Source organism: Musa acuminata, chromosome BXJ1-1, assembly GCF_036884655.1.
Source record: "Musa acuminata AAA Group cultivar baxijiao chromosome BXJ1-1, Cavendish_Baxijiao_AAA, whole genome shotgun sequence".
Taxonomy (NCBI): Eukaryota; Viridiplantae; Streptophyta; class Magnoliopsida; order Zingiberales; family Musaceae; genus Musa; species Musa acuminata.
Genome location: NC_088327.1, coordinates 8,590,073 through 8,614,755, shown reverse-complemented (window position 1 = coordinate 8,614,755; position 24,683 = coordinate 8,590,073). Strand labels below are relative to the sequence as shown.

At 40.6% G+C, this 24,683-nt stretch overlaps 4 protein-coding genes across 17 annotated transcripts; 1 reads left to right on the top strand and 3 right to left on the bottom strand.

Annotated features, from left to right (window-relative positions):
• The first annotated feature begins 1,696 nt into the window (after window positions 1-1,696).
• Window positions 1,697-9,195, top strand: LOC103982607 (protein LAZ1). Of its 5 annotated transcripts, none has more exons than XM_065174896.1 (9): window positions 1,697-1,842; window positions 2,301-2,539; window positions 2,637-2,693; window positions 2,989-3,097; window positions 4,719-4,903; window positions 4,985-5,073; window positions 5,997-6,258; window positions 7,031-7,282; window positions 8,353-9,195. In XM_065174896.1, exons 2-9 carry the CDS (start codon window positions 2,390-2,392, stop codon window positions 8,698-8,700), a joined length of 1,452 nt encoding a protein of 483 aa, XP_065030968.1. In that variant the 5' UTR covers window positions 1,697-1,842; window positions 2,301-2,389; the 3' UTR covers window positions 8,701-9,195. The 5 variants fall into 5 exon arrangements, with proteins under 5 accessions (XP_065030968.1, XP_009397880.2, XP_065031043.1 ...); XM_009399605.3 differs by having other exon boundaries at window positions 2,188-2,539; XM_009399597.3 differs by lacking the exon at window positions 1,697-1,842 and adding an exon at window positions 1,849-2,065 and having other exon boundaries at window positions 2,188-2,539.
• Window positions 9,196-10,149: 954 nt separating this feature from the next.
• Window positions 10,150-13,678, bottom strand: LOC135653054 (probable serine/threonine-protein kinase PIX13). The gene is made up of 6 exons (XM_065174521.1): window positions 13,390-13,678; window positions 12,638-12,987; window positions 11,494-11,629; window positions 11,167-11,309; window positions 10,955-11,078; window positions 10,150-10,824 (listed from the first exon to the last, which is right to left on the bottom strand). The coding sequence occupies exons 1-6, from the start codon at window positions 13,448-13,450 to the stop codon at window positions 10,358-10,360; spliced, it is 1,281 nt and encodes a 426-aa protein (XP_065030593.1). The 5' UTR covers window positions 13,451-13,678; the 3' UTR covers window positions 10,150-10,357.
• A 564-nt stretch (window positions 13,679-14,242) lies between these two features.
• On the bottom strand, window positions 14,243-18,940 carry LOC135652841 (pentatricopeptide repeat-containing protein At2g01860-like). Of its 9 annotated transcripts, none has more exons than XR_010502222.1 (3): window positions 17,213-18,924; window positions 14,602-14,659; window positions 14,243-14,459 (listed from the first exon to the last, which is right to left on the bottom strand). XR_010502222.1 is itself a non-coding variant. In XM_065174345.1 (2 exons), the coding sequence occupies exon 1, from the start codon at window positions 18,777-18,779 to the stop codon at window positions 17,214-17,216; it is 1,566 nt and encodes a 521-aa protein (XP_065030417.1). In that variant the 5' UTR covers window positions 18,780-18,940; the 3' UTR covers window positions 14,464-14,659; window position 17,213. The 9 variants fall into 9 exon arrangements, 4 of the variants coding, with proteins under 4 accessions (XP_065030417.1, XP_065030254.1, XP_065030361.1 ...); XR_010502276.1 differs by lacking the exon at window positions 14,243-14,459 and having other exon boundaries at window positions 14,464-14,659; window positions 17,213-17,332; window positions 17,460-18,924; XR_010502277.1 differs by lacking the exons at window positions 14,243-14,459; window positions 14,602-14,659 and adding an exon at window positions 14,896-15,280 and having other exon boundaries at window positions 17,213-17,332; window positions 17,460-18,924.
• Window positions 18,941-19,051: 111 nt separating this feature from the next.
• Window positions 19,052-23,474, bottom strand: LOC135653098 (uncharacterized). Of its 2 annotated transcripts, none has more exons than XM_065174610.1 (2): window positions 23,334-23,474; window positions 19,052-20,088 (listed from the first exon to the last, which is right to left on the bottom strand). In XM_065174610.1, exons 1-2 carry the CDS (start codon window positions 23,348-23,350, stop codon window positions 19,224-19,226), a joined length of 882 nt encoding a protein of 293 aa, XP_065030682.1. In that variant the 5' UTR covers window positions 23,351-23,474; the 3' UTR covers window positions 19,052-19,223. The 2 variants fall into 2 exon arrangements, with proteins under 2 accessions (XP_065030682.1, XP_065030743.1); XM_065174671.1 differs by having other exon boundaries at window positions 19,052-20,002; window positions 23,334-23,472.
• Window positions 23,475-24,683: the final 1,209 nt, after the last annotated feature.

Here is a 24,683-nt window from a genome sequence, read left to right as displayed (position 1 = left end):
GAAGCAACAACCGAAACAGTTGATCATAAAGTTGACGATCACCTGTAAATATCTTTATTCTAGTCTCCGACTAGAAATGCTCCCATCTAAGTTAAGAAAAAAAATTAATAGAAGTATTATTTTGTTTATAGAATTGAGAGACAGGTAAATATAAAATATCATTGAGCATAAAAGTATTCATATATGAATTAAGTATTCATATAAAGATTTCATTATCATCACTAATGATAATGTATTTATTATTTCAATAATCAATGTAGATGGATAAATTCTGTAGGCTAGAAGTGATATGATAGAAAGTACTAAGATCAACAATCTAATTACTTACATGAACAATATATTTGCTTGAGGCAGTTGGGTGTAACTAAATACTTTAATTGAGATCGGTAAACTAATAGTATCATAAAATTAGCAATGATAATTGTATCTAAAAAATGCCTCAAGAGGCAGCTCGATAACCAATCACTGCCTCACCGACACGGAATTCCTCACTGCGGCGTCCGGCCTGGCGGCTGCGGAAGCTCTCAGATCGAGTAGCCACCGCCTGCACCGACAGAGGGGCCGGCCGCTGCTGCAGCGGAAGGTGAGGGTGGGCTTCACCCCCATTGCGCAACGAGAAACTCCACCGGAAGAATCCTTCCCTCTCCAGATCTGTCGACCGACCCCTATTCTCTCTCCTTCGCGCTCCTCGCTCTCTTGAGATTTATAGAGAGAGGGACCGGCGGAAGGAGGCAGAAACGCTTCCGAGGAAGAAAAGTGTTTTAAAAAATGATCGATTCGGAAGCAAAAGGCACGAAAGCGTTGCAGAAATTTGTCTCCATGGGCTCACTCCGCAACTTGGTTCCCTCTCAGCCATTTATTTCTTGAACCCATTTATTATTCTTTTCTTGGTTTATCAGCTTTCATATCAAACCATTTCTAATAATGGATTTTAGCTTCATCAGATATGATACGGATGTGAGTTAAATGTGTTGGATTAGATAAACCTTATCTAATCTTTGATAAGCTATTTTTAATACTATGATACAATTAGCTCTACACTTTGAAGTTAGTCCGTTCGTTACGAGCAGAAAAAGTTTATTGAGGGACTGCACTGTTTAAATGTCATATTGATATGGTATGTTTATTTTATATATATACATATACATATACATTAAATCAGAGTTGATAGCAGAGCGGAATTATAATCCGTAACCAAATATATATATATATATATATATATATATATATATATGTATATATGTATTTGGTTACGGATTATAATTCGTAACCAAATACAAATATATATATATATATATATGCGTCCCTCTGATCGTGATGGATGGTGAGGATCGACCGGATGACAATTTGTCTTTGGTGATATAATAATTATCTATAGTTAAAATAGAGTTGATAGCAGAGCCGAATTATAATCCGTACCCAAAGACACATGTATATACATATGTATATTATATATACATATAATACATATAATATACATATATATGTATATACATGTATATACATTGTATATACATATAATATACATATAATACATATAATATACATATATGTATATACATGTATATACATTGTATATACATATAATATACATATGTATATACATGTGTATTTGGGTACGGATTATAATTCGGCTCTGCTATCAACTCTATTTTAACTATAGATAATTATTATATCACCAAAGACAAACTGTCATCCGGTCGGTCCTCACCATCCATCACGACCAGAGGGACGCACCGCCTCGTTTACGCTGTGTCTCGGCGGTCCAACGTTCGTTCGCCTCCCATCAACCGGTCAATTGGCCTCCGCCCTCTCTCTCTCTCTCTCGCTCTCGCTCCTCTCGTAAGTGACGATTTCGAACTCGAACTCGAACTCCCCCTATCGCTCAAATAGGCGGACGCTAATCGCCTTCTCGGCTTTGAGCCATCTCCTCTTTCCTTCTTTCTTTCTGTTCGATTTCGAGCTCGGCGAAGCGATTCTGTTGTTATTTTATGATTCTTGATTCCCATGTGACGTCTGCTGGTTTCCGCGAGGCTGTTCGCCACGCGAATCTAGGGTTCCACGGGTTCGCAACATCGCCAGAATCGTTGCTTTTGGTTCTCTTTCTCTTGGATTAGGGTTTAGATTATGTAGTCGGAAACTTTAGCATGTTTTGTTTCCCATCTTTGTTTTACCCCTTTGCTGCAGAGTCGCGTCGATCTTGTGATCTTGAAGGTTGAAGTCGGAATTGATGAGTGGTTTTGTCGCCAAATCTGGTCTTCTTTTAATCTGATGAGAACACTCGTTGGATTTGCTAGCAGCCCATTGATTGGATAAGAGATGTGTTTGCTGGTCTAATTTTGGCTTGAATTATGCTCCGAATCGGTGAGAGCTCAAGTCGTTCTTCCTGATGAAGATAACTGAGCAGCTGTACTGGAGTCTCTTATCTTACTCCCTGCCCATTTGGGCCACGGCCATTGGTGGTGTCTCGATGCTTATCACACTCTTCCTTTCCATGTTCCTTCTGTTTCAACACCTTTCTGCATACAATAACCCGGAGGTGGTTCCAGTTCTTCTCTTTCTTGGTTTGATTAATAATGTGCTTGGAGTGCTTGTTCACTTGTAATCTTACTGTTGTTTGGACTACCTTCTTGCAGGAGCAGAAGTTTCTTGTTGGTGTGATCTTAATGGTCCCTTGCTATGCCATTGAATCCGTAAGTTCTTTTATCACTGGAAGATAGGTGTAATGTGGTGATCTTATTCTATGCCATTGACTTGGTAATTTTAGCGATTACCTGAATGATATGAGTTTTTGACTTGTATCTGTATCTTTCAACTTTACATACAACCAATTAGGAAGTAAGGTTTAATATTTCAGACCAAGACAAACCACAAAAGTAAAGAAATGGCGTTTTCTTTTGAGTTCTACATAGTGCCTTTTCGTAATGGTGATGTTTCAATAGTGTGTATTTGGAACACTGCTGATTTTTTTTGTTGTTCTTAATGTAGTATGTGTCACTGGTGAATCCATCCATCAGCGTCGATTGTGAGATTCTGCGTGATTGTTATGAGGCCTTTGCCATGTATTGCTTTGGAAGATATCTTGTGGCTTGCCTGGGTATGCCTTTCACCTACAGGAAACCCTAGTAGATGATCTGACTGTAATTCTTATTTTCTGAGGAAGATTATTGATGGGTGACTTCTCTTCAATCTATGTTTTGGTTGTTCTCTTTCTTGGTAGCTATTGTATCCGTTTCCTTATGTTCACAATGACTTTTTGGGGCTTATGTGGCTAGAAGGTAGCATTTTCCCATGTTGCCTGATGGTTTCTTATTTGTTCTCTTAATAAGGCATCAACAATATGCTTTGTGATAGTGCTATTACTTTGCAACATTGCTGATCACTTTGTACTCATGCTTTGAATGGAACAAGAATTATTACTTTGCTAAGAGATCTTTAAACCATGTTGACAACTTATGACTTGTAATATAACTTTTGATCTTTTTTTCTCTTGGTGTTTTTTCCTTTCAAAAGTTAGAGTGGTGTTTAGCTCACAAATAGTCTGAAAAAAAATATTATGCTTGCTAATGTTGTAGGGTGGTGTTTGTCATTTCAACATATATCTGTTCCATTTATTTTAGATTTCTATATTAGTGCAAACATTTGCACCACTTTAAGGTTCCTCCTATGCAATTTTACTAAGAGTCCAGGTTCATGGAAAAATTTTCTTTTCTTGCAAGGGTGAGGCTATGTACAATGACTCTCCCCAGATCATGCATTAGCATGTGCTTTGTGCACTGAGCTGGCTTCTAGTAGACATATTCCTCCTATTATTATTAGGTTTCAATTCTTTTTTGTTGTTCTTTCATGTATGAATCTTTTGTGTGTCATAATATTGCAGTTGATACATGTATGATGGATCTCAAGAAAAAATCAATTATTGAATTTGAAAATTGAAGCTTTAACCTATGTAGTTCTGTTTCCATGTTTCAATAATTTTTCTGGTTTTTTCATAGTCTATGGTGGTGCATTTTATCTTGTGAAGCAGTTAGTCCATCATCCAGCATTCTTTTGCACCTAATACTTTACAATAGGGGGCTTTTAGTCATATGCATGGATCGAGTCCGTGTGTTACCTTTGATATACTTTCTGTTCTTGTATGCAGTCTATGTACTGTCATGTATCTTCATGACATCCTCAACTAACGTATGCAAGGTTTTTGAGGCTGCCCTAATTTTGGATGAGTACAAATCTTGTTTTCAGTTTTATCCAAGAGATACTAGCACACCAGGATATGATTGGCCTTAGGATAGTTTTTCTATACTGGCAGAAATTTTGTTATGGAGTCACATGTTGAGAACATCATTTATAACAAATGATAAAGAATTATAAGTTTGTACATCTCTAGATTCAGTTTTGTGGATGACTAGAACAATTGGCAACTGGTCACATGGTTATTCAGGTGACAAAATTTTTTTGTGGTCAGCTTTATGCATTAAGATGGCCATATTAGTCGGTTACCACTATTTGCAAGTACAAAGCGGGTGCTTATATGTGGAGATTAACACTCAAGTTCAAGTAGCTATAGCGTTGTTACATATGTGAAATAGTGGAAACATGTAGGACTTGCCTAATCCTAATAGCATGATGAGAGACGTTTAGTTGTTCTGATATGAGCATGTACTGTATTTGCCTGATAGAGTTAGGTACAATTTCTGATTGCACTCCTCCTTCTGTAGGTGGGGAAGAGAGAACAATTGAATTTTTGAAGAGACAGGGTGCTGCAAGTTCCAACACACCCCTATCAAAGGATGCTTTTGAGAAGGGAGTAATAAAGCATCCTTTTCCAATGAATTACATTTTGAAGCCATGGAAATTGGGAGAGTGGTTTTACCAAATTATCAAGATTGGAATTGTGCAATACGTGAGCTTTTACCTGAAGAATGTTAGATCTTTCTGTATAATGGGCAAATTAATAGAATCTAATGTTGTCCTTCGTGTACAGATGATAATAAAGACTACAACTGCCATTTTAGCTGTATTTCTTGAAGCTTTTGGAGTATACTGTGATGGACAGTTTAAATGGAGTTGTGGGTAAGTGAAACTGAGTTGATATGTTGTGAAAAATTAAAACAAGTGCAGTGTTAACTGTTATGTGTTTGAGAAAACTGAAGTAACGTTTCTTTTAAAATCAAGTGGCATCTCTGTGTTAAAAATGCTTAGTCTTCATAATCTGGTTGACATAGACTTAAAGTTCACATGCACCAAAGTTGTTAATTAATAATGTTGATTGGAGTTTAAGCATTGTATAACTTAAATACGATATTCCTTATGTGCTATTTTCCCCCAATAAGCTATTACTGTGTTTCCTGTCCATAGACTGCTTTGAGTTTTCTTCTAAAATTTTAATCGATGCCTTCTATTGCAGGTATCAGATGTGAAGCATATAGGAGCATGCACAGCATATGTGTTTAGTCATAACAGACAATTTTATTGTCTTGTGAAATATAAACTAAGAAAACTAGGAGGATAGAAAACTACATTCATGTCAAACTTTCAGGCATCCTGAACTTCTTTTATCAGAATTTCTTGGATAACTTCCAAACTAACAACCTCTGCCAGGAATGAGATAGAAAGGGCCTTTGTTTTAATAAAATTGGTACTACTAAATGGCAAACTTGTTTAGAGATGGATGCCTGTGACTCTCAGTATTGCTGGAATGATTCATAAAGCTAATATTAGCAGCACTGTAGAACAATAGTTATTTTGTCTTGTCATTTTTGTGTTTAAAAGAGTATATCCTGAGATGGCACCTTTAACCAATAACAGTAGATTTTTCATGTTGCTTTTTTTGACTATGAGAAAATGTCTGATCCTCAATATGAAATTTTTTTATAGCCTTCACCAATCAAAACAGTTTTTATACTGTCACAAAATCCATCATGTGTGTTACATGCCACTTGTCTCATTTTTTTCGATGCAACGTGACAAATTTTGGGTTTTACTTGATTATGTAGGTACCCTTACATGGCTGTTGTTCTCAATTTTAGTCAATCATGGGCATTATACTGTTTAGTCCAATTTTATGCAGCTACAAAGGATGAATTAGCACATATGAAACCACTCGCAAAATTCCTGATGTTTAAATCAATTGTCTTTCTAACATGGTGGCAAGATGTGGCAATCGCACTACTTTATAGTTGGGGTTTGTTCAAGAGCCCCATAGCTCAAAGTTTACATTTCAAATCAAGTATGCAGGACTTCATTATTTGTATAGAGGTAATTTGGTCATTTCCTTGAACTTAAATATGCATATAACATATGGGCTTTGCTATTATAGATTTTTTTAACAGTATAATCTTTGTGGATATCCTTGAAATTACATTCGGCTTATATAATAATGTGCATTGTCGATGACATTGAATCACCTTCTATTTTGGGTAAAGCTAATTATATATTGCCTCTTGTAATTAGCTACTTTTAACATCTCGGTTCAAAAGTTATATTGAGATATTTATGCTTACAAAAGTGAAACATTTAATCCCGTTGCTCCAACAAAATTTTTCTCTTTCTTGATTTTTAACTCTGTAAAATTATCTTTTTAACTCTGTATGGGGATTTGAATGTTTCACTTTCGTAAGTATAGAGATCTCAATGTAACTTTTGAAGGTATAAGGATCGGGATGCTAAGGGTAGCTAATTACAAGGGGTAATCTGTAATTAGCCCTTTTGAGTATGTTAGAGAGAAAATTTTTATAGTTGTGCTTTTATTTTTTATTTGAATTAGTCGTTTAAGAAATGGAAAGAAGTTGATTGTTGATGAAAACGTGAAGTTGCTATGTGAATGTTTTGTGTTTTCTTTTCTGAAGATGTCTTGTTCTTTCAAGGAATCAGATACCTTTATGATTGCACTCATACTTTATTTTTCTGACAAAGTCCTGTGAAATTTCAGTACAATCAACTTGTAAAATATTTCTCTTTTTTATCCATATTTTGGAAGCCTGAATCAAATACTGAATCTCTAACAGATGCTTTTGTTCTTCCAGCACAGATGTGTGTTGCTTCCATTGTGCATCTCTATGTTTTCCCTGCCAAGCCATACAAGCTAATGGGCGACTTCTTTGCTGGAGGTGTATCAGTTCTCGGGGACTATGCATCTTTGGACTGCCCTTTAGACCCTGATGAGGTCAAGGACTGTGAACGACCTACAAAACTTAGACTTCCCCAACCTGGTGTTGGTGCCAAGAATGTAACACCTATTAGAGAAAGCGTTCGTGACGTTGTTCTTGGCGGAGGAGAATATGTACGTTGTAGTTCTCTCTCACTATTGCATCTCACCAACATTTTTCCTGTCAAGGTTTACAATTCCAGATTGGACTCATTTCAGAAAACTTTTATCCAAGTGCTATGATCTACTAATAGAGAATCTATGTCAAACACATCAGTGTGTAGATTGTCCTCTTGTAGTCTGCATCTATACTTGAGAATTGGTGGTAATGGGTGTTACACGTCTGATATCTTTTCATTATAACGATGTAAAATGTGGGCTTTCTATGATGAAACATAATACTGATTTTTTTTATTACATATCCCCTTTTTATTGCCAAGTAGTTACTTAAATGTTGATTATGCCATTCCTTTTGTGCAAGTTTCTCTTTCTTTTTCACGCCTGATGAAGCAGGAAATTGTGTGAATTTAGCCCCCATTTCCATGTTTTTACATCGTTGATTTGAAGTAGTCCACTGCCATCATGTTGGGAGGGAAAACACAAACATCTTTAGTGACATGATTCTTTGTGTTTTAACATTGTTGATAATCCTAATTTCTGTGCCATCACATACACCATACATTAAATCACATGATTTCTTTAGTCAGAGCTGAAGTTACACACTCTTGTTTTTATATCATTTACTACTGTAACTTGTCAATTGGTTAATCAATCAGATTACAAAGTGTATTGACAAGTCTTTTTTAGCCTGTGAGGAGAATCCTGATTAGTTGTGAATCCAAACATGTTTCAGATAAATTTTAATAATCCTCATCGCAGAAAAAATCCTCAGGATAGTTTGGCTATCCTTATCTTTGATTAGAGTTGAAACAATATGATCGGGTAAGACAGCATCATAATTATGGTATTAATGCTGCTACTACCAAATTTGATTTAGGTAAAGTTGCCTTTTAACTTGGTTGGCATCACAATTACCTGAATCTATGGTTCAAGTATTAACCAGAAAAGAGGTATACATATTTAGAAAGTGTAAGCACAGATGGAGAATTTAACTGCTTATATTAGTGTGTCCTACTTTTGATGCAGAAAACATTGTACCCACCACAAATTGGTCTTCTTAATGAAGCTTGTGTTGTCTTTTGCAGATCGTGAATGATTTGAAGTTTACGGTCACCCACGCAGTCGAGCCCATGGAGAAGGGTTTGACACGATTCAACCAGAAGCTTCACAAGATATCTCAGAACATAAGAAAGCATGATAAGAAGCTAAGAACCAAAGATGATGGTTGCATAGGCTCATCTTCTCCTACTAGGCGAGTTCATGGAATTGATGACCCATTATTGGATGGAAGTATTAGCGACAGTGGCTCTAAAAGAGGAAGAAGACGTCGTTGGAAATCAGGATATACAAGTGCAGAAAGCGGGGGAGAGATTAGTGATCATGGTCATGGCCGGCATGAGATCCATGGACACAGGTGGATCACTCGGGACTGAGGACATCCTTTTACCAGTAAAGCACTACTGTATTTGGCCACCGACATCATTATGTGCTTGCAGAGATGTACAATGTTGGTTTCAGCGGCAAACCTATGCATTTTTCTTGGCCTTGTATGGAAGAAGTCAGGCAGTTTGCATTGCAGCGGTAAAAAGCCCATCTGCACTCTTGGATATATTCTACTTATGATGAAGCAGGAAATATTGGTATTTGACAATACCTGTCCGTCAAATTTGTTATCTTCATGTATCGTCAATAGCCAAATCATCCAGATTTGAGAGCTGCTTTTCTATTACAAATCTCTTTTCCCCCCCCCCCCACCCCAACAAAAGAAGCTTTTTCATGGGCATTTTCATCCTCTAAATAAGATCAAGCGAACTAAATCTTTGGTTTGGTTGTCATTTATAAAAATCATTTGATGTGAATGATTATTATTGTTATTGTTATATTCATGTAAAAGATTCCATGTGTATATAAATCTGGGTGTCATAGTAGGTTGGTGTGCAGTATTTCCATTCGGCCTAAAAGTCGTAAAGGTACAAAATCCCCCTTTTGCCTTTACGGCTTCTCTCGCCTTTTAGCCACGTCTTTCATGGCCTTTAAATCATGCTTCTCAGGAATCATCAGTATCAATGATTTATACAAAGTCATAGCAATTTGGAACTTTTTATGCCCAGATGACAACTGAACTTGGAAAGTCAATAGATAATTTAGTGGAAATAATACTCTTTCCACTAACACTCGAAGTGATGATTATGTTTGTCGAAAGATCCCAAAATTCCACTATCTACGTAAGGAATCACTGTGCCTGTTAGATTCCTTTCCTAGGTTTGAATCATCTTCATGACACCCTGCTATATCTGGCATTTTGTTAGATACCAACTTCCTGCTATATATCATTAAGACATCAGCTTTCTACAAAACCCAACAAATTAGATATTTCCTTTTTCTTAAGCCAGTTGTTAATTAATATATTCTTAATCATTTTAAGAATATATTAATTAGATGTGTCGTTGAAAGTGCGAAACATCAAATCATTTTATGAAACTTTATATACAAGTTTAGTATGGTAGTGTATCCGAACACGTTGTCTACCTAACAAACTCATCTCGGATTGAGAGTTTAAAATCTCATTTGATAAATTTAAAATTTTCATCACCGAAAATGACGATGTATTTTGGGTTGAAAGTTTGAAATATCATTCATTTTATACAACTTTATATCTATCTAAAATACAAGTTTAGCATGATGGCGTAAACATTTAGTCAGATTATAGATTATTATTGTAAGATCATTTGATCGAATCCTGGTGCTTCTTATCTCTTTACTTCCAAAATAGATTAAAATTGAAATTCTACTTCCAGCAATCGCTGTAGATATTGATAGTTACACGTGAGACAGTGTGGAGACCTTCCAAGACTAAACAAGCAAATGTTGAACCATCGACATCCAAAAGGAATAGGAACACCACCAATTCGGTGCGCGCTGGTTCCACAATCCCACATATTCGTTACTATGAATGCGTCAGAGAGCACAACACTTTTTGATTTGATGATGAACGCCCCCCAAACAATCAAAATTACAACATACAAAAACGTGACCACTCTTTACAAGCGCAGTGCCATCCACGCATCATCATCATCATCATCATCATCATCAACTTGCTCGGTGTGGTTGGTGAGTGGCGACAGCGATGCCCGGCCCGCCATTCTCGTGCCACGGGTGCAGCGGCGAGCGACCGTGCACCGGAGTGTGGCCGCGGCTGCGAGCCACCGCCTGCTGCGAGGAGGCATCGCGCGCCTCCCTTGACCTTCCCTTTATTGCTTCGATGCGCTCGAGCGTCTCCACCACCACTTTCATGGACGGCCGGCTCTTGGGTTCGCCAGCGAGGCAGCTCAGGGTGAGCTGAGCCGCCTGGAGCGCCCCCTTTGAGGAGTACTGCCCCTCCAGCCGCGGGTCCATCAGCCGCGCCAGCTTCCTCCTGTCAGCCAACATCGGCCTCGCCCAATCCACCAGGTTGTGCTGCCCGCTCGGGCGGTTGGCGTCCAGCGCCCGCTGCCCGGAGAGCATCTCCAGCAGCACAACCCCGAACCCATACACGTCGCTCTTCACGTACAGATGTCCTGCTCAACGCAACAAATCAATTCACCGAAGACCGACGACAAACACTTTGCAGGCCATAATGTGTAGAAATGCACAGTCATGATCGCGTCAATCCACAACGGGTAGATCAGAGGACAACTCGACACATACCTGTCGCAACATACTCTGGAGCAGCATAGCCGTAGGTGCCCATGACTCGGGTGGTGACGTGCGAGTCGCCGCCGGTCGGCCCGTGCTTCGCCAGGCCGAAGTCAGAGAGCTTGGCAATGTAGTTCTGGGAACAAGACAGAGAGTAGTGCAGGATTAGCTCACCGCGTCTCGAGGGGGGAGACATGGAGGTGTAAGTAATGACAGAAGCTTACGGCGTCGAGGAGGATGTTGGAGGCCTTGAAGTCTCGGTAGATGACTTGCTTATCCGAAGAATGCAAGAAGGCGAGGCCTCGAGCTGCTCCGATGGCTATCTTCAGCCGTATGCTCCAAGACAGTGGCTCGAACGCTGCCCCCCCTGCGGTGCCACAAGAACCAGCGAATAGTAAAAGGGAGCAGACCACCTCGAAGAGGAGTGAGTGCACAGAAAAAGCAGAGCACTTTAGTGTCATGTCATTGGCGATACAGCCATTGATCTCTCATTGCAGTGATTGGTGCAAGAAAGGTGGCCACAGGTGACAGCATCAGTAGGGAGGACTCACTTCTGAAGAGGTGGTTCTCCAAGCTGCCCTTTGACATGTACTCGTAGACGAGGAGGAGCTCCTTATCCTCCCAGCAATATCCCATTAGCTTCACTAGGTTTGGATGTGACAGCCTCCCCAGGAAATTGACTTCAGACTGCAACCACAACCAACGACGAGTGCGCGCCAATTAGGTCACATAGCAGAATGACAACAAATGACCTCCATTTTCTCTTTGCAGGGGAAAGAAATTAAGTATAATGTAGAGAATTATTATTATTATTATTATAAGATTTACATGGTTAAAATATACTTCGATTTTTTATCTTCCAAACTAATTTTGTTTTGAAAATCTAAATATACCCATCAACCCCAAACCCTTATAAAGTGTAACATTTCAGTTTAGTTCCACATGGAAAGTAGGCTAACACTTAATCTTTGATCTAACGAATATATTATTATTAGTTTCAACTTAATAGATCAATTATCTCATCAGCATAAAAGAATTATTGAGAAAATACCACATCTAAAAGCTTATTTATTTTGCATAAAAGATGATATTTTAGTAGTTAAATTAAGACATCTAATAATCTGTCGTATAATGTGAGATATTTCTCTAAAACTACCTATAGGCTTATTGATGTTGAGATGGATCCGAAAAAAAAGGGAGGGGATATCGATGTTTGATGTGAGATGGATCCGGGATATCATTGTGTGAAACTATTACTGGAGTCTCACATGCACCATACTAAGATTTGATCTGAGTCAAATTAGGCTTTGATAACGATATCAAACCTAACTTTAACTTAAATATTTTGAGCCCTCGGTTAGCTTTAGCATTAATTATAAATCACTAGCATTAGCATCTCAAACTTGTGCTTTTCATATGTCAGCTATATGATTCAGAGCAATAACAAACAATCTGATGAGCTGTACATTCAGTAACAGTGAGAGGATTGCAAGGTTGGTTTTTTTTACTCTTGAGATCTATTGATCAGGTAAAACATAGAAAGCAAATTAAAGTCTATTATCTCTATTATCATGTAAAATCCTGAGAAGGAAATGGCTTTAGAAAGAGGAGAACGAGCAGCTACTCGAAAGAGAAAGAGGGGAGAACAAAAAACGTAAGGGAAAGGCACAAAAGAGTTGAGCACAGGGAGATCACCTGCCATTCCTCCAACCCTTGCATGCTTTCGGGGTTCAGCTTCTTCACGGCGACCACGATCCCCAGCCCGCTTTTAGCAGGGTTCAGCGTCTTCTCCTCCACCCATCCCTTGTACACCCGCCCGAACCCACCTTCTCCGAGAACAGTCTCCGGCTTGAACCCCCTCGTCGCGCTCCTCAGCTCCGCGAAGGTAAAGATGCGAAGGTTCGGCGCTTCCAGGATCCGGCCCTCGGGAAACACATCGTCGACGCTCACGCCGCTGCCCGTGGACTGCCCAAAGGTGCTGCTGCTGAGGCTTGACAGCTTCCCGGTCGTCCCCGTGCTGCTGCTCGTCTTCGATGCCAACCGTACTGCAACTCCACAGGACGAAGAACAAAATTGGGGGAATTGAAGCAGACGGGTAAATTTTGACGGAATCAAAAGAGATCTGCTTGGTCAAAATCAAAAGATTTGACTAGAAATTCTCGAGCGCCGGTTTGGACCGATGAACACGGAATCGTTCAAACCGTAGCAGAAGACCTTGAAAGAGGCAATGAAGATCGATCGCAATTGCATCAAAAGCAAGTAAATTGAAGAGAGCGAGAAGGGATTTTGATGACATGGGATTAGACCAGCCTACAAACCCTATCCGAAACACGCATAAAGATCGAAACCTCAAGCAATCTTGGCGAGATAAGAACAGGTACAATCTTGATTGATGATACAAGTACATAAAGAAGGGATCTTTGCTGTTTGATCTTGAGCTATAATACCTGGACTGGTATCTGCAGGGCTCGGAGATCTTGTAGAAGAAGACCCGATGCAGTTCCCCATGCCCTATGTTCACCTCCCCCTTCCTTCGTCTCTCTATGTTTCTTCCTCTCCAATGACTTGGCTGCAAAGGATCGAGGGGCGATGTGAGGAGAGAGAGAGAGAGGCGAAGAAGGAAGCCGAAGGCGGATGATTTATTTGCTCAGCTGTCCGGAGTTTGGAGTCTTCGTTTGACCAGTCGCCGCAAAAGTCAACAAGTCTAAGCCACCAATGGCGTGCAAAACAGCCACGGATTCCCCTCAGCTTTTTCCAATGCCATCAGCTTAGAAGAGAGGCGCATTTGGTTGACGCCAAATGTACTTGGCATTCATATGATGGATTTTAATGACCAAAGTTTGCTGTCCTCATGCCATCCATTTAGCATCAAATTGAACGTCAACATAAAGTTGACACGTCTATATATATATATATATATATATATATATATATATATATATGTGTGTGTGTGTGTGTGTATATATGTGTATATATATATATATGGAAAAATCAAATTAATAATAAAATATAGTTGTTAATGTCAAATTTGAATCAATGTAATGTATTAAAACTGATCCAAACTGGCCTCCATGGACTTACTTGGATGTCTACTATGATGATGGAGGTGATTTACTATATATATCATGGATAATTGGGTACATTTCCTTCAACTTGGAATAGTATAAGACATGTTGCTTCATGTGGTATCGGCTCCAATTGCTTAGTATGCAGGGAAAAAGTTAAGACTCTAATTTCTTAGTTAGTCGCAACATAGACTATGGTTATAAGAGTTGGTCTGACAGTGGCGGATTAACAATATACAAATAAGCATGTTCAAATTATGACTCATTAAATACTGTCAATACACTTATGAATCGACTATTTAGACTAACATATGAGTCCAAATTAAGCTCAGAGTGCGTTTTACAACGCATGCTTACAATAGCCTATAAAAATTGTCGTCAATGTCAGAGAGCATCTTAATGTCGCATTCATGATTTCTTACTACCTTTCTGCGATGAGTTCACCAAAACGACTGCTCATGGAAAGCATATATACATAATAAATTTCGATACACCATACTCATAGGCACATAATAAAGTTAATTTTCAATATACACATACGTAATAAGCATATGATGTTGCCAAATTAAATTAAAAATGTTAGGTAGATGGTACCTATTGGGCTCCCTTTGGTAGTCTCTGTCACTGTTCCTTTGCCATCTAGTCTCCAATTCTGTCATCACAGATATGGACAAACAAGAAGTCAATATCGAACTTTGACTAAATGTATGCCATACAATCGACTTAATCAAGAAATTAGTGCCTTTGCCTTTGCAAAAAAATAAGCATCGATGTTCTTTCAAAATATAATGACTAGAAGAGCGAGTGATAACAATGATCCATGTAAAAGAGCTACATAACTTAATAACATCATACTTTATAATCCATGTGTCTAATTTAAATCATCCCTGTAGCAATCTCTTCCAAGCAATTTCATGCTTGCAAATTGGGAAAAATAATAGATGTTGATTTCTGTTTTTTTTCCTGTTTTACATCAGACACCACCTAAAGAAGTGGATCATCACAAAGATGAAAGTATAATAGATGCACAAGATATCATTGTGAGCCTTCAAACTCTCAAACTAAGACAAAAGGATTAAGGATCCCAAGACATATCAACATACTAGCTGTTAAGTGTAGGTTTGACTATCTGCAGTGATCTCTTCGACTATCTTCCACAAGGGACTTCAATTTACGGATCCACAGCTTCACAACATTGAGTCTTCATTGATGGAATTTTTTTCTTCGTTGAAAATAGAGGATGCAAATGCACAGCCTGTAGATCTGTCTCAATCTGTTCATCAATTTAATGGTCCCATGAGGTCAACAATGTGAAGGACATGTAGATTTAATGGACCACGAAACCCCCTTCTATAAGTCATAAAAATAAACTATCTTTAGAGAATCTAAATATGAAGACAATATCATCTTAATGGATACTCCATAGATTAGCATTCAAGCCTGTTGTAATACATGGATCCATATGCTTCACATGGCAACAAGTCTACCTTTGTAGAACATGACTTCATCGAAGTCAAAAACCAATTAATTGCCGTAGCTTTGGTATGTCATGTAGTTGATGTCTTCCACAATCATCTTTCTTTTGCTATTTGGGATGAGCATAGCTACAAAATCATTTAACTGACAGCAACCAGAATGGCTGGATGTTCTTTTTCTTGCATCTTTGAATCAAATTCTGCTAACATCAAGGTGTCTTGTCTTAAAGGCTATATAAGTGTGTACGTTTCTTGCAATAGCTATACTTCAAAGTATTGCTTCATCTCATGCATGTCACTTGTTGCAATCATCACCTAGAAAGGGAGCTAATAATAACTCTAAGAATCATGCCTAATTACACATGATCTAATTTTTTAGTTACAGAATACCAACGACCAGATTTTCACTGAATCAAGCTAATCTCTGTTCAAATACAGCTCAGAAGCCACCACCTAAAAAAAAAAATGAACATAGATCTTCATGCACCAAGGCGATTGTTACACAAGCAAAGTCAATAATCTTTTAGAACTTAGAAAGCAAGTAATTCTGTCCATCAGATGTGCCAGGAGAGAGATTAAAGGTCCTTCCAGTAAGTGTGATGTCAAAAATTCATATTCAACAATCACTGATGGGGAGATGAGGTGCCTTGAACTAAATAGGGAGGTAATCAAGGGGGGTCAACCTGGGATCTGAATGCTAGCATTTGCTTTTGTGGAATAATACATAGTGATCAGTAGTGGACTATCTGGATTAAGTTTTGCATGCCATCTGAAAGAAATTTGCATTCACCTCCACCTGATACTATAATATGATGTAAAGATAGAAATTATCTCTACGAACAGTACAAATTTGGAGTGGCTCAAGGAGGAATATGATTAACAAAAATTAGTAGTATGATCGTGAAATCTCTCATTGGCTATAGCATATGGTTGATATGAAAGGTCAAAAATGATCAAGCTTTCAATGGAAGTAGGACAAGTTCGTCCTCCACAGAGTATAAAGCTGTGTCTTACATTATGAACAGCATATTAATGCAAGGATTTGAAAGTATTTAGGAAAAGATATGTCATAATTCACTTTGATGGAAGAAGCCAAAGGATAGATGGTGCAAACTCAACTTGGACAGGGCATTCAACAAGTGAAGCAAAGATAGAGAATCCAAATTTGTACTAAGATCAAACAATGGGAAATGCATTTTGGCATGATGCAAATACATATTCAAGATAAGTTCCTTGTATAAATCATGATCGTCAAAGAAAGGATCGTATATGCTCTGCACAAAGGCATGCAGAACCTTATGACTGAATTTTATGCTGAAATACTTCTAAAATCTTAAACAAAGTGAAAACCCTCCATAGTTTCTTATTAATAGCATCAGGAATTTTTTAAAATTTTCTTGAGAAGTTTCGCGAATGATAAATAAATTTCTCATGTTTGTAGAGAAATGAACAGAAGAGCTCACTGGTTAGCAACATTTGCTAAAATAATAGGATTTGGAGGGATGAATGACCTTCAATTAGCACTCTTTTCTGTGTTCTGACGAGCAGAACATGGTTTGTACTAGAATGTTAAAGTTATATAATCATAATTATGATATAAACGAGATGCTAAGTTAGAGTATACATGGCTAGCCTAATCACATTGAGAAGAGAACATCTTCAAATTTGTGATCTGAGGAGAACATGAAAGCAACTTAAGACTGAGAGGAACCAACAAGAAATTCTCTAACCTCATGCAGAAGCATCTGATTCCATCTCCGAAAGCAGAGACAATGTCCTCTCATCCAACCTCAATCCAGTCATCTCTGCTTCTTTACGCACCTGCCTGCACTTAGCCAACCTCCCTGAAGCTGCATAAACCTTGATCATGTCATGGTAGATGTCGCAGGTGGGAGAGAAGCCAGCATCCTTCAACTTTGAAAAGTACCGAGCGGCTCTCGCTAGATCATTCATAGCAACCAGTAGCCGGATCATTACCCTGTAAGCTGGGAGATCCAGGAGGCAGCCTGAGCTCTCCATCTCCCACACCAAAGCCAGAGCTTCCCGGTGCTTCTTCTCACAGTATCTGCTGTGTATGACCGTCGTGTACATCACCACAGTGGGATTCCTTCCGCTCTGCTTGTACCAGCTGAACAGATTCTCCACGGCTTCGAACCTCCCAAGCTTGATGCAGACCTTCATTATGGCTGTGCAGTCCTGCGGCTCCAGATCAAAGTCGTCTCTCTCGCCGAGCTCGTCCAGCACTGCCGACGCGAGCCTGTAGCCATCCGGAGTCTTGCCAGCCTCCGCGATCAGCTTCGCGTAGATGCTCGGGTCGAGTGTTCGTTTGTTGTCCTTGGCGAATAGCAGGATCTTGCGCGCGCGGTGCAGGCGTCCCGCTCTCAGGAAACCCCTGGCCATGGCTTCGATCACGGTGCGACTGGCGGAGTTGAGATATTTGCCCATCTCCGACTCCATTCGCAGCTGGCCGCATCTGGCCAAGACTTCGACCGTCGAAGCAAGGATTCGATCGTCGGGGAACAGCGAAGGCTGCTTCTGCGCCCAGCACAGGGTCTGCAGGGCTCGCTCGGGGAGGCCCATGTGACCCAGTTCTCGAATCGTCATCGAAAGAGAGCCCTTCCGAAGGAACCTAGTCCACCGGTCGAGCACCTCGCAGGCGTCGCTGTCGGCGGGAAGAGCCGCGATCTCCCTAGCGATGCCGATGAGAGCTTCCGGATTCTTGTGCACCCGATCGGCGAAAGATGACCGCGGCGCCAGCACGGAGCGGGAGGCTGACCGGACGTGACGCTTTAGCGTTGGAACCCTCGAGGGACGGATCTCGTAAGGCGAGGGGAGCGGCAGCGGCCGCTCTTTCACGGGCTTCGGGGCCTTCTGCAGCATCGGCCGTTCGAAGAGGGCGGAGATTGCCTCAAGCTCTTCGGGGCTCCACTCCGCATTGTCCACGGACAATTCTGCCGTGTGTTTCTCGTTCCCATCCCGAACGTCGTCGAGTGGCCGAGCACCGCCATCGACCATCTCGGATGGCAACCGGGAGGTTCCTGGGTCAGGCGGCAGCTTGGCGCGGCGTGGGTAGCGGGGGGTCCCGTGCAGCTTCCGCCGGGAAGGAGATGCGCTCGGACGGAACTGAGCAAGAAGACGGAAAGGGATAATTCCATGGCTCGGTCGGAGCTTATGCCCGTGGATATCCAGCGTTGTCGAACGAACACGGGAGGAAGCTGCAACCAAGCATTCCATCTCACCCAATGAGGGATCTCGGAGAGGGATTTCTCCGAGCAATTTGTGCGCAAGTGATACCATCAATCGGGCACAAACCCCACCCAATCGGGGCGATCACACAAAACTGTCGGCAACACGTACTCGACCGGCCACCAAAAGACGACACCACTTTGTATTTGGGGAGACTTCAGCGCATAACACCACCTCGCAACGCATAAGCGCCGAGCCAACTGCGACCAATCTTAACGCACAACAACCGAACCCCTAAATAAAACACCGTCGATTTAGAACGATTGTATACGCGTATGTTCTTCAACTGAAAACTTGTAGCGGCTAATTTATCCTCTTATGTCTTGATCTTAATGCAAGAACAAAAATCACTACATGATTGTATCGTAAACCATCAAACATTTGTCACGGTTCAATAATAACAATCAGTTTATATCTAGCAGAACCAAAGAACTAAAAGAAAAAGGAGGCAGCAGCACTAGAAGCAACCTACACCTTCCCTCTATTAAACACAAATCATTGCCTGGATCTGGATTTGGCTCTCCTTGCCTCCTCAGGGGATGAAGGAAACAGCTCCACGTACCTTGACCCGATCATCATCTTATCCTTGCGCATAGCCTTTTTGGCCATCTCTGCTGATGGGAACTCAGCATATGCCTCCCCGGTTGCCCTGCCGTCGGGGCGGCAGACAATGTGCACTTTCTCTTCACTCAGATCAAACTCCCCAAAGAAGTCCACGATATCTGCCTGGGTTGCAGAGTATGGGAGCCCCCGAAGTTTCAGGACCTCGGTGCACTCCATCTGGTCTTTGTCCTCGGCTGGTCTCTTCGGATGAGAGGGAGGTGAGCTATGGCGGTATTCATTCTCAAAGGATCCATCATTGACCTCGACAGCAATAGCATTGTAGTAATCTAGCTTCTTGCACCGGAAGACTTCAACGTACCGGCGGCCCATGTTCTGTCTGTCCCTCTGGAGAGCAAACTCGGCCTGCATGGGTGATGGAAAAACAACAAAAGCCTCACCTGAGAAGCGCCCATTCTTGTTCACCAACAGACAGTCCACAATGTCCAGACCGCCAAAGAACTTGCATATATCGAGATCATCACAGTTGAAGGGCAGGCCTCTCAGGCGAACCACGGGAAAGTTATAGATGCTGCTGCTTCCACCATTGTAGCTGCTGCTGTATGGCTGGTAGAAGCTGCTGGCACCAATACCGGCATAGTAGGGATTTGGATCCATCGTCCTTGGTCTCTTCGAGCCGGCACCGAAGCCATCTGAAGCACTCCCGCTGCTCACTGCGAAGTAGGGATTGGAGTCCATCATTCGTTGCCTCTTTGTGCCCTCGTACCCGTCCGAACCCCCCCCGCTTCCCATCATTGCCCTTCAATTGTAAATCCCAAGAAGAAGTAGATAACACCCCCCAACACTCAGTTCCCAGGTCACAGAGAAACCCAACCCACATTGAACAATTAATTCTATTGAAAAATATATTTTACAACCAACCAAGAAAAGAACAGCATAATCCAACAACCTAAATGTAGCATGAACTATATGTAAAATCTTAGATAAATAATCGACTATCATGCAAAGAAGGTGAGGGTGTTCAAAATCCAGAACAAAGCAAAACAATCATGCAGCACAAGTCTGCGAGCATGAATAGATTTTACACAAAACATCAATTCTTAACCTAGATAAAACGAGGACTGAAAATAATCATCACCTTGACAATCAGAAAGCACGTTAAATGAACACAAAACAAACAACAGAAATATAGACTCTGCTGGTGCATTGGTAAGAAATGGATCTTGAGGAGACGATTTAGGATATAAAATTCAAGTCTTCCTCGGATATCTCATGAAGGTATAATAAAAAATTGACTTATACGAATCAGGATTCATTCAACACTCTCCAGTTGCATGAAAAAAATATTTACATCATAGAGAAGATCAAGGAATGAGAATCGAAGTCTCAATACCCACAATTTGATTCCAATTCATCAATCTTGTAACTCCAAGAGGGCTATGCACCAATTTTTCAAAGGCAAAACATACAAGACAATGTTAATGACTAGGGAATCACCACAGTAGGATATATAAATTAGTGAAAAGTTACAGCACTGCACATAACAACACTGTTATGTCTTCGAAAACCAGAAATATGGAACCTAAGATATAGCCAAATTCTTTCATCCTCCAAATCATTACCAAAGTTGCCTAGACCTGTTGCTCTGTCTTTCTTCGTCTATCATTTCCTCGGTCCCTACATTTTCTCTCCATAAAGACACTAAATGTATCCATCATCCACCAATTATGCATATATCCATGGATCCACCTATCCTAATTGATGTTTCCATAAGGCCCTCAAATATAAACTCATTCAGATTCATATCTCATATAAATACTACAAACTAACACAAAGTCAATGGTACTACAAATAATAACCTGAAGTGGAGCTAAACAAGGGTATGTGCAGCCCCATAAAGTAATCTCAAGCTATTAGATAGTAGCAGAAGAGAAAAGGGAATGCAGCAGCACAGAGGTACAGTGGTCGTAGAAAACAACAGAAAATTATAAAAGTGAAAAAGGAAGAGTAATATCAAGCGAACAAAATGGACTTTCATTGGAAGGAAGGCATTGTAAAAATTTTCTTAAAGTTTGGCAAATATAAATAGAGTGGATTATAATGTAGTGGAGCTAACATTTTGCAACTAACAATTGGTGTATGATGACATTGAAGGAAGTTTAGTTAGTTTCATCTTTCTCATGATGTTTGGTGTAACTACAGGCTGAAACTTATAATCATTTTCTTAGAGTATGTAACATGTGTGTAAAAATCACGACCCAACCCAATGGGATAATTGACCCATTTAATTTGATAGGCCTGGAACCACATGGACCAAACCCCTTAAACCCAAGTTAATGGCAGTAGTCTCATATAGCCCTTATAAGTTCGTTCATATCTTCTCCTACTTCCAATGTGGAACAAGACCAACTTATTCCAATTTCCCCCACTTAAGAATATGGTGTCCTCATCAATGACAAACATAGCTCAAAATTAAGCCATAGCACAATATATATGAGGTCCTACCTAGTGGTCTGTGACATGCCCTCTAGCCTCATCCCATCCATGGCTGCTCGATCCCCTCACCACATCCACTACTAAGTCGACCATGATATTATTTGTCACAACTTGACCCATTGGTATAACTCGACCCTGGCTTGATTTGGGCTCAAGTCTGGGTTGGACCGCACCCAACTTAAGTTGGGTCAGACCCAATCAGGTCAAGTCCAGGCTAGCAACTCCAATGCACATCAGACCCAACTCGAGTCAACTCTGACCCAACAAGGTGAAATCCTGTTTTTTTAATATGACATAATTAATCTAATTTATTATATAAAAGCATGAAACTCCATAATGTGTCATAAAACAATTAAATTAACAGTGATAAAAAATTAAATTTAATCTGATAAAACATGAACATTAAAAATATTTCACATGCTTCAAAATAGTTAAATCCATATTAAAAATAACCTATTAATAAAAAAAACATAACTGTTTTTATCAAATATATTAATTATAATTTAATAATCATGAATAAAAATTCAACATAATTTAAAAACATTGTATATTCTAAAATGTACATCATGCATCTCAATTTAAAAAAAAAACACCATTAAATAATATAAAAAATTATAACCAATTTTTTCAACAAAAATATAAACCGAGTATTTGAACTTAAATTAAGAAAATAGAGACTTTATCACTCTCCTCGAGTGATAGTCAACACCTTCCTCCTCAATCTTTCTCATCCTCAGAGGATCAGTAATTTAACACTTGACCAAAAACGTTTACATCCAAGGAACTAGATGTAGTACCATCAAGCCATATGTCCCACCACAATCCACCATCAACTCTAATGTGGAAAAATAAAGCATCATACATACCCACAAAAAATTAATGGCATTAGCGCAGATTCCTTCTTTCCTTATTCATCTATTGAGTTATGAGTAGATGCAAAAAATTGTGGTTTCAGCCCAATAGGAGATGCCACATAATTCACCACCTAAGCATTCCTTTGGAGCTTAGCTAGTCTATCAGTAGATAACAACCGCAAGAGTAGAGAAGATTCTTTCATAAGCAGTTCAACCTTAAAGCAGTTCAAATACCACAGAATTTCTTATACGTTGCACATAGGACTATGGAAAACTCGAGAAGGTTAGCTAATAGACAACTCTCTCCCCGACCAAAGAGCAGTGTCTAAAAGAATTAACGTTCTCCTAGTGTCGGTAGCCAGGACTCCAGTTCCAAAAGAAGATCCGTTGGCTACTGATTTCTTTTACGCGAGTGGTTCGTAAGCATCTGTACATCCCAACTAAAACTCTATGAGCTGCCGGATCAGCGACTTTAAGCAACGAAAAGCGCCCCACGCCCGTTAGATGAAGAACGGTAACCCTAGATGGCCACCACAAGAATAGTAACAGGCTCGAGCAACCAACTTTTCACGTCACCACCAACACAAGAACAAAAAAACGTAGATGATACAAAACAACTAGAGATGTAATCTAGCCCTCAAGAAAGGAAGTCAAAAGGGGGAAGAACTAGGGTTGGGGTTTGTGGCGATCTTACCCTCTCGACCCGTACATGATCGATCCGATTGGAATTCGATTCGGGTGACGTTGGCCGAGACGAAGCAAGGATCGAATTCGCTCCACGAGATCGCCGCGAAGAGGAGAGAAGCGCGAAGACGACGACCCTCGAGGAAAGAAAAAAAAGTCCTGTTTATCTAATCCAGCTCTTGTTGGAAATATTTATATGCAAAATCGCAAGGTGCGTTCTGCTACGCCGCAGCAGTATCGTGGTAGGTGCAGCATGAAGCAATCGAATCCGTGGATTGGACGAGAACAACGTGGTTGTGCGGTTGGTAATAGAAGTCCGCGGAACATCTTAATCGACTTGCCCTTGTTTTTAGCTGGAGTGGGCCCCGTCATCTTGGGTCTGACGTGTGCGTACCAGGCTCACCCGACCTTGGTGACCCAGCGGGTGGACGAAGTTCACGTTGCTGATTATTAAAGACAAGGATTTGCATCAAGCGATTTCTGGGTTTACATTGATCACATCGTATTTCTTGGCATTATTAAATCCTGATACAAAACTGATGAGGATAGTAATTATGATAAAGACTCGGCTGACGTCAGTCGAACCGGAACACCGGCCGAGGCGCATTAACGCCTACTCAGGCTCGGTTCTTCATGTCACGCCAATGCCCATGTCAGACGCTACAAGCCTGCCTCCTGCAGGCGGGCACATCAAACAATAGTAAGTTTCCCTATAAATACCCTCACATTCTGAACGGAAGGGAGGGAAGACACATAAAACACTTCTTCATCTGAAACCCCCTTCACATCTGCTAACTTGATCGTCGGAGGGGTCGGGTCGAGCTTCCTGACCTGACCTTTGTGCAGGTGCGAAGCCGAGGGTCCCCGCCGGACACATGGACGAGGAGTCCCTGCCCGGAGGAGACGACGACCCCGTCCCGATCGGACCATCGCACAAGATTGACCCCGTGGGCTCGAGGGACGCCCCGAGGAGATCCCCGTCGTCCGGACCCGAACCGAGCCACGGCTCCGGGTTGTTTACACCAACAAAAACTAATGGAAGAAAAAACTTGCAGTGTTCCCAGCGACGCTATCAGAAGTAGTCGATTAAAGCAGATCAAAACGAAGATGATTACGCTGTACGCAGGTGATGCCTCGATGCATGCTGATCATTGGAATCTTATATCATGCCATTTCCACCTGGTAATTTACGATCACAGGAAAAGAAAGGCCGATGCCAGAGAACGTGGAGCATCATGAACATTACACATGCCATCATCATGGCTTCACGTAAGTAAAGCCATCCTTTAGGCCCACAAAGTGGCCGGCACCTCAGTCTCTCTTAACCTAATCAAGATTGAGTGACCCCTTCACATGGCAT

Bases quoted from the DNA above. Each gene is read 5' to 3' on its own strand.
- LOC135653054 (XM_065174521.1), bottom strand. From the start codon at position 13,450: ATGGGGAACTGCATCGGGTCTTCTTCTACAAGATCTCCGAGCCCTGCA. The intron at 11,079-11,166 runs GTAAGCTTCTGT...TCTTGTTCCCAG, and splicing joins CCAACATCCTCCTCGACGCC to AACTACATTGCCAAGCTCTC. The intron at 10,825-10,954 runs GTATGTGTCGAG...TGCGTTGAGCAG, and splicing joins TCCAGAGTATGTTGCGACAG to GACATCTGTACGTGAAGAGC.
- LOC135652841 (XM_065174345.1), bottom strand. From the start codon at position 18,779: ATGGTATCACTTGCGCACAAATTGCTCGGAGAAATCCCTCTCCGAGAT.
- LOC103982607 (XM_065174896.1), top strand. From the start codon at position 2,390: ATGAAGATAACTGAGCAGCTGTACTGGAGTCTCTTATCTTACTCCCTG. The intron at 4,904-4,984 runs GTGAGCTTTTAC...CTTCGTGTACAG, and splicing joins AGATTGGAATTGTGCAATAC to ATGATAATAAAGACTACAAC. The intron at 5,074-5,996 runs GTAAGTGAAACT...TTGATTATGTAG, and splicing joins CAGTTTAAATGGAGTTGTGG to GTACCCTTACATGGCTGTTG.